At 42.1% G+C, this 9,369-nt stretch overlaps 1 protein-coding gene across 1 annotated transcript; it reads left to right on the top strand.

Annotated features, from left to right (window-relative positions):
• Positions 1-2,895: 2,895 nt before the first annotated feature.
• LOC134347972 (actin, alpha cardiac muscle 1) lies at positions 2,896-9,160 on the top strand. The gene is made up of 7 exons (XM_063050663.1): positions 2,896-3,028; positions 3,860-4,001; positions 4,660-4,984; positions 6,250-6,411; positions 6,498-6,689; positions 8,344-8,525; positions 8,809-9,160. Exons 2-7 carry the CDS (start codon positions 3,873-3,875, stop codon positions 8,950-8,952), a joined length of 1,134 nt encoding a protein of 377 aa, XP_062906733.1. The 5' UTR covers positions 2,896-3,028; positions 3,860-3,872; the 3' UTR covers positions 8,953-9,160.
• The last annotated feature ends 209 nt before the right edge of the window (positions 9,161-9,369 follow it).

The following is a 9,369-nucleotide window of genomic DNA, read 5'->3' as shown; positions in this document are numbered from 1 at the left end:
GAGTCCCCGTTCATCACCAGTTTGGATTCACCGCTGACCAGAAACTGAGCTGGAAGACTCCCATAAATAATATATTACTTACAATGGATCCAGGACTATCTGTTCGACAAGAAGTGGATCATTTACTGCCTCATCTAAGTCTCGCTGTCATCCACAAGGTTATGGACCCACTTGCCCGGATATCTAGGCTCAAAAACACTAATACTGTGCAGGATAAATGAAGTCCACTTTGTTGTCTTTTAATCCACTCAGATAGCTGGCCCTTAACCGCATACATGCAGATACAAGTGGGAAACTAAAGATTGCTGCCCAAAACATGATACATCTCCAAAATATATTGAACAGCACGAAGATGTTGCATGTTACAGACAGATAAGCATTAAACTCACCAGAAAACTTAACGTCTTGTCCAAATCAACAGTTTAGTAAACACCTCTTCTTAAGCCAATGACCCCTGCTGGGGCATAGGCCACCGAAAGCAGCTAGCCAAGTCCTCAACCTGGCCTGTCTTTCAAGTTGGCATTAGTTGTAGCCCATTTTCTAGATCCTTCCTCTCCCAGGTCTTTGGAGCATCTGTTGGTGTTTCTGCAATGCTGGGTTTTTACAGGATGGGATTGCTGACCCCACACCCAAACCTCCCCCTTGCGTGGCCAGGCCTGGGGCCATCCATGGTGGAGTTTTAGCAAATCTTGTTACTGTACTGCCAAAAGAGTCCTCTGACGCTGAAATTTGCCTTTTACATATGTGGAGTTCCATTTCTTCAGATTTTATTTATATTGCATACGTCAACTTTCCTTGCCCTTCACTTTCTGCCTCTCGCCCATCTTTAATCCAATGCTTCTTTTTACTTTATTTCATTAGCTTTATCTAATGTGACACTGACTTTAAAATATTCCGGCTTCAGAATCTCTGTAATGCTGGTCAGGGCTACTGCAGTTGGAGTGGTTAAGATTTTTTTTCTGCTCATTACACATTTCCATTTGGATTTACATGTTTTGTTCTCTGGTTACAGTAAGTTTAATTACAGATAGTTTATAGGCAAGTGCAGGCATGGCTAGCAGAACAGAGAGCAAAGTTTGTTCAAGTGCAATGTGCAACATTATTGTTTCTGAATCTTTTCATCAAACTGCACAGGAGAAACATACAGGTCCAAATAGCTTCTGCATTCTGGAGCAACTGTATCATGCAAATAGTAACATTGCCTTACAGGCTGTCTCCAGGACAGCTGAGACAACATATCGGATCAAATTCGATGTTTCACTTCAACTGTCATCCACTCTGTTCTGATGATAGGTCATCAACCTGAAATCCCAGCCCTGCTTCACCACAGATGTTGCCTGACCTGCTGAGTACTTAAACCTTTTTATGTTTTCACTGTACTCAGCAGAAAGTGTTAGAATCTGACGGGAAAAGTGGGTGAACAAATAGTGGAAAATACATGTAATCTTTTATATTTCTAATCATTTTGATGGAGTAGTAACTCCATTTTTTTTGTTTTTTAGCAACTCAATAATCAATAAATTATTTTTAAAAGGAAATCCCAGTGACTGCTATGGTAGACTGTATACATTGGTCATTACTAATCCATATCATTTTGCCTTGGTTGTCAAAGCATTAAATGCGCAGGTGACGTTCCCTTCACCACTCCGTCCCGAAGTTTTATGATCCCAGACTTGGCTCGCCCTGATACATTCATGAAAGGGGAATTACGGAAAATCAAATGAACAGTCAAACCACACTGAATTAAAGTAGACGTTGGATAAATGTACTTCTAATTTCACTATTAGAAAACATATCTTAACATTTGTCAATCTTTAAAAAATCTAAATGTAAATTAAAAATTGTTCCCATTTAATGCATTTCCCAGATAGCATCGATACTACCAAAGCAGGATCCTTCTCACCACCGCTCACAGACTTTTCCAGGTTTGCTGGTCCCAGAAAATTCCTCTTATACGTTTCTATTTTTAGTGACCAAACTGAAACATTTCAATCAACACATCCGCGGCTTTGAGGCTTTTCAGAATATCCAGCCTCCCACTATCAATGAGTACATTTAACGTAACTTTCATAGGGGCCACGTAATTTTCAAGTAATAACACACTACCCAATGACATATTACAGAGATCCCCATTTACTATAATACTGAAAGGTGCTCTCCCGGGGTTGTCATTACGACCACCCAGGTTGTTTCAGCCGTCAGGGAAATTCTGCCCCCGAGAAATTCTCGCCAATTTTATCCCGCCCTGTCCATAAACACCAGTTATCAATCCGAAGCGGTTTAAATGAAAGTTGTTTCTGCATAACGCCAACTATTATTGTGTGAATACTGCATATGCAAAAACCTGCGTGCCGGGCAAAAGCAACAGCCGAATAAGCTCACAGCATTGCTGAACGACAATGATTGATGTCATTCCAAAGCGGGCTCTGAAACGTGCTTGGATCATTCAAAAGTTTTGAATGAAACAAGCACCAAAATGGTTGCCTTTGTGCCAGTTACACCCTATTTAGAAAAACACAACAGGTTACTTCCGATTGTAAAACACAAGTTTGAACGTTATCCCTCAAGACACGTGCAGTTGACCCTTGATGGCTCCATCGCCCGTCCACACGTCTGCCGTGCTGCCGTGTTGCGGTTAAGACTGCTGTCTTGCCCTAACATTCCCACCGATCGGCAGCCACGAATGTTTTCAGTTCCAATTCCCTATTTGGCCATGCCTTTGATGTTTCAGTCTGTGCCGCTTCAGATGTGCAGACTGCCAACAAGAGTCTCCTTACATGGGCTACGGCAGGAGCGGCTGGGAGTGCGAACAGGCACTGCCCGCTGCCCTCCCGCAGCCGCTCTCTCCATTAATGGTTTCACACACGCTCAGTGTCGTGAGAGCTACCAAATAAGGACAAGGTCCCGGGCTCTCCCTCAAGGGGCTTTCTGTTTCACCAACACATCGGGGAATATAAATCCTAGTCCCCCTCACACTTAGTCTCGACCCAGCAACGCACGGGAGCCCCCGACTGAAGGTGCTGATCTGGTAAGTTTTCCAAACCGATCCAAGTCACGGGGGTGGGGTGAGAGAGAGAGAGAGGGAAGTTCTTACAGTGGAAACCGATCAAACTTCGGTGTCAACTTTAAGCACAGCTTTAACCGAATTTAAGAGTTTAAAAAAGTCCTTACGACTTTGGAGCTAAAACAAAATGGATTGGATTAACAGCTCCTTGGACTGTTATGTTAAATATTAGGTCTATTCTTTCGGAGAAGGGAAATTTATCATCTAATTTCCATGCTAGTCATGTGGGAATCCTTTCACTTAACATTACTTGATCAGGTTTCACCCATGGAATTGGAAAGATTCAAATACATAAATCTTCCTGAATTCGAAAGCCAGATTTCTCGAGCTTTGGGAATAGCGTTACACACAATGATGGAAGTGTAACTATTCATGAGCTTGTAGTCACCATTTGCGGAATTTAAAACTTTAAATGAATTAGTAGCCCATACGGAAATTACTATTCAGCTCACGTTTATTATTTGCATAATAAATATAAGTGATGATGTATTATGTTTTCTGGCATCAATGGGCAGAATGCCAAGCCAAGCAGAGACATACAGCCCCAACAACCCGTTATAATCGTGGCTGAAAATATTAATAGTAATTCAACTGCACCATACAGTTGTTTTTGTTTGAAGATGATTTTGCAATTAAACCAGATGAATAGTCAACTAGCAGCAAAATAAATAATACCTACACGAGAAGCTAAATTGCACCCTTCGGTGCAGAGGAACATTGATCTAGGGTGGTTGATTTTACCGTACACTGTCAATGATTTTGTCGTTTTTCCGTCATATCTCGCTGTCCTTTCAGATCCCAACTCACCATGTGTGACGACGAGGAAACAACCGCCTTGGTGTGCGACAATGGTTCTGGTCTGGTGAAGGCCGGATTCGCCGGAGATGACGCCCCCCGAGCTGTCTTTCCGTCTATCGTCGGCCGCCCCCGCCATCAGGTACCCACTCCCCCCGCCCCACTCTGCGCCATAAACTACATCTTCCCTGTGAAATATTAAACTCGTGGAGAACACAGTCATAGAGCACAGAAACAGGTCCTCGGTCCATCTACTCCGTTCGGAACTATTACTCTGCCTAATCCATTGACCCGAACCGGGGCCGTAACCCTCCATACTCGTCCCATCCATGTACCCATCCAAGTTTTTCTTAAACGTTGAAATCGAACCCCAATTCCACCACTTCTGCTGCCAGATCGTTCGACTCTTGCCACCCTCTGAGGGAAGAAGTGCCCCTTAAACATTTCACCTTTCACATTTAACCCATGACCCGTAGTTCCAGTTTCACTCAACCCCAATGGAAACAGCCTGCTTGCATTTACCCTATATATACCACACATAATAATAGGTTACATTATCATTAATTGTTTTCTTTTACAGTTGATAAGCGTTTTTTCAAATTGACACACAGGTTTATGCAAAATTGCTTTTCCAAGCATTGGACATCGTAAAAATTATTCTTCAAATTCCTGATGAAATGTTGATTTTTGGATGCCAACATTGATTATTGATCATCATCTTTAACATAGAATGAACAATATTGAAATAGTTGTAAGAGTCTAGCTACTGACATTTCTTTTTTTTAAATTATTTTTCATAGGGTGTCATGGTAGGTATGGGTCAGAAGGATTCCTATGTAGGTGATGAGGCTCAGAGCAAGAGAGGTATCTTGACTCTGAAGTATCCTATTGAACATGGTATCATCACCAACTGGGACGACATGGAGAAGATCTGGCATCACACCTTCTACAATGAGCTCCGTGTGGCACCTGAAGAACATCCTACCCTTCTGACTGAGGCTCCCTTGAACCCTAAGGCTAACCGGGAAAAAATGACCCAAATCATGTTTGAGACCTTTAATGTCCCAGCCATGTATGTCGCTATCCAGGCAGTCCTGTCCCTGTATGCATCTGGTCGTACCACAGGTAAGCCAAAACAATGCCTGGATGATGGGGCTTTCTGAGACATTAGACACTTCAGATAATCACAGGACTAACTTTGCAATATTATATTGAAGAAATAGTAGATGACATATTTTGTTTAAAATTTATTCCAAAATATTTATTTTATTAAACAACACCAATAAGCATTCAGACTAAATATACTATTTCTGACTTCTGTGGACTCTCAGTGTAGTCTGATGCAATAAACAATGCTCTGGAGGAAATCAGCAGTGTCTGATGTAGATTTCCATCCAAAACATTGACAATTTCTTTCCTCCCATAGATGTTCCATGACTCACTGATTTCCTCCCTCATTACCATTCAGTGCCCCAAACAGTCCTTCCAGGTGAGGCAACACTTCACCTCTGAGTCTATTGGGATCATCTACTGTATCTGGTGCTCCCAGTATATTGGTCAGACCTAACGTAAGTTGGGAGATCGCTTTCCTGAGCACCTACACACCGTCCACTACAAAAAGCGGGATCTCCTGGTAGCCACCAATTTCAATTCTATTTCCCATTTCCATTCTGACATGTCAGTCCACGTCCTCCTCTACTCCCACGATAAGGCCACACTCAGGTTGGAGGAGTAACACCTTATAACCCATCTGGGTAGCTTCCAACTTAATGGCATGAACAGCGATTTCTTGAACTTCTGGTAATTGCCCCCATTCATCATTCCCCATTCTGGTTCCCCTCTCTCACCTTTTCCCTTACCCGCCCATCATCCCCCCCTCTGGTGCTCCTTCTCCTTCCCCTTCTTCCATGGTTTCTTCCCTCTCCTCCAGCCCTTTATCTCTTTCTCCAATCAACTTCCTAGCTCCTTACTTCACCCCTCCTCCTTTCCCACTTTCACCTATCATCTACCACCTTGCACTTCTTCCTCCCCTCCCCCCACCTTCTCATCTTTCTCTTCGGTCCTGATGAAGGGTCTTGGCCCAAAACTTCGACTGTTTATTCCTTTCCATAGATGCTGCCTTCCCCACTGAATTCCTCCAGGATTTTGTGTGTGTTGCCTTCAATTTCCAACATCTGCAGATTCTCTCCTGTTTGAGATTGCTTGTTGCTTCGGATTCCAGCATCTGCAGCCTTTTATGTCTTTACTGGGTGCTACAGCATGTAAAATTGAATCACCCTCCATCTCAGAAATGATAAATGCACGCTGAGGGAGTAGTCCTCATTGCTCCTTTGAGAAATGTGACTAGCAGTTCTTGAAATCCCCTGTTAAACATGCACTCTCTTCTCCAGGTATTGTTCTGGACTCTGGTGATGGTGTCACTCACAATGTCCCAATCTATGAGGGTTACGCTCTGCCTCATGCCATCATGCGTTTGGATCTGGCTGGTAGGGATCTGACTGACTATCTCATGAAGATCCTCACTGAACGTGGTTACTCCTTTGTGACAACCGGTACGTAGCAGCCACGTTGCTGAGTACATCTTGTGAACTGTATTCACCTCGGGCTGTCTCAGTGATTTCCTTGTCTGTCCCAACAGCTGAGCGTGAGATTGTCCGTGATATCAAGGAAAAGCTGTGCTACGTTGCCCTGGACTTTGAGAATGAAATGGCCACTGCAGCTTCTTCCTCTTCCCTGGAAAAGAGCTACGAGTTGCCCGACGGCCAGGTCATTACCATTGGTAACGAGCGTTTCCGTTGCCCCGAGACTCTCTTCCAACCATCTTTCATTGGTAATTGTTCAATTTTACTCATAGTGAACAAATCATTTTTGACTTTTTTGCTACTTGTTTGGACATTTTGAATTACAGGGAAGATTTATAACCATTAATCCAGAAATATTTACTGCTATCAGATCTGACATTGAGTACAAGGCTCCTGAATTCTTCAAGGAACCTCTTGCCAGAGTGGAGCAGTGTGTGGGTGATATCTGGGCCTCTGGTGCTGAATACTGAGACCCTAAACCTGGATCACCCTGATGGCTTCTGACAGAATGTGTCACCAATAGCCTTTTCAACTCTTTCCAAATGGGTGTGATTTAGAGCCATGTAAAATACATAGTTACATCAAATATTTTATAATTATTTTAAAACTAATTAGAAATACAAATGATTATAGTTTAAAATGCATTAATTGGGACAGCATAGTGATGAGGCGTGCAAAGCTGCTGTCTCACGGCCTTAGCGATGCACTTTCAACCTTGATCCCTGGTGCTGTGTGCATGCACGTTCTGTGACTGCATGCACTTCCTCCAGCCGCTTGTGTTTCCTCCCACATCGTTAAAATCTGTTTATTGGCAGGTTAATTGGACCCTGTAAATTATCCCTTGCATGTAGGTGAGTGGTAGAACCTGGGGGGAGTTGATGGGACTGTGGAGAGTATAAAATGCACTTAGTGTTAAGGGACTGCTTAATTGGTCAGTGTAGATTCGGTGCAGCAAAGAGCCTTTTTCCATGCTGTTCTTTAATTTTTTTTTATTTATTGAGATACATTGCAGAATGGGCCCGTTGAGCCATGATGCCCAGCAATCCCCCAATTTCATCCTAGCCTAATCATGGGACAGTCTGTAATGACCAATTAACCTACTGGTTGGTACGTCTTTCGATTGTGGGAGGAAAGTGGAGAACCCGGTGGAAGTCCCCACAGTCACGGGGAGAATGTATAGATTCCTTACAGGCAGTGGTGAGATTTGAGCTGAGGTCGCCTGTACTGTAAAGGGTTGTGCTAACCATTACGCCCTCCATGATTCCATGATGAAATATTGCAAATTAATTTATAATTAAACATGAATTAATAACAAAATCAAAGCAATTATCCCTCACTTTTTCACAAAGGATTGACCACACCATTCAGATGAATGGGCTGCACTAGCATTAAGTTAAAGTGCCACGTCTGGCCCGTTCACTTGGGCTGATCAGGAGATGACCTTGGATTCCATGCTAAGACAAATTAAGTCTGCATTGTAATGTGTTGCCATGGAATTTATGAGTGTACTGAACTGTAGGAAAGACAGTTTGGCACACTCATAAAATGTGATTCCTTTATGAACTGCTGACTAAAAATAGTTACAATCCAGCCATCAAAATCGTTTAAGTGAAACTCCTCAAATAAATCAGAGCCTCAAGATTTTAAGTAAGGTTGCAGTAACAAACTGCCAAAGCAGCCTGCCTAAGGGCTTGTATTGGAGGGGAGACACTAATTCTGATGATATCTAATTGAAGGATCTGCCATCAGTATTTAGATATCTAATTGTAGCTTCACTTGTGCTAAATCTGAATTGGTGCACAGTACTGTCTGCATTTCAAATCAAATGGCATCTTTTTTTCTATTGCCCCTTGCTGCTTCTCAGTTATAGCTTTTCTAAGACTTGATCTGTTTACACATCAGGTATGGAGTCTGCAGGTATTCATGAAACTACATACAACAGCATCATGAAATGTGACATTGACATCCGTAAGGATCTGTATGCCAACAATGTCTTGTCTGGCGGTACCACCATGTACCCAGGTATCGCTGACCGTATGCAGAAGGAAATCACTGCCCTAGCTCCCAGCACCATGAAAATTAAGGTAACTAATACAAAACAACAACAGCAAACAGTAGATGTAAACTTAAACTTAGGTGCAATTCAAATAAGCAGAACTACACACTACGTCCATATCATGAGTTCTGTAAGAGATAATCTGCACTTTTAACACATAATAATAACTTGAAAATATCTAGTCAAGTTTAACAACATTTCATTATTGCAAATGTACTCTTACAGTGCACTTTAAGTTCTTGAAAGTATTCCTGCATTGAGGATGCATTTGTTTTGGTGCATATCTAATGATTTTATCTATAATATTTCAGATCATTGCCCCACCTGAACGTAAATATTCCGTCTGGATCGGAGGCTCTATTCTAGCATCTCTGTCCACCTTCCAGCAGATGTGGATTAGCAAGCAAGAGTATGATGAAGCTGGCCCCTCCATTGTCCATCGCAAATGCTTCTAAACATCACGATTTTAACTTAGATTCATCTCAGGTTGACAAGGTTGTGCCTCTGGTTACTTTGAATCAACAGGCTGTTGGGAAACACGGAATAGTTTTATGCTATTTTCATTGTACAGTTTGTTTACACATGTGCAATTTATTTGTGACAATAATATTTATTGATCTATGAATAAAACAAGACCGGGACTTGCAATCTATGATTAATGTCTTAATTGGGTTTTGAGGGACGGGGGCTGCTTGCTTGAGAAATAGTTCAACCTCAACATCTTTTGCCACAACTACTCTTAAAAACCCTGGAATTTTTTAGATTGTAATTAAGAGTTCTGCTCTCACATATACCAATCTATAAACCAAGCATTATCCAATACAAATTTGTTCCAATTCACATTAGTGATAGTAACTTAATGCACTAAGCAA

The sequence above is a fragment of the Mobula hypostoma genome, chromosome 1, assembly GCF_963921235.1.
Source record: "Mobula hypostoma chromosome 1, sMobHyp1.1, whole genome shotgun sequence".
Classification (NCBI taxonomy): Eukaryota; Metazoa; Chordata; class Chondrichthyes; order Myliobatiformes; family Myliobatidae; genus Mobula; species Mobula hypostoma.
This window is presented reverse-complemented; position numbering and strand designations above follow the sequence as displayed.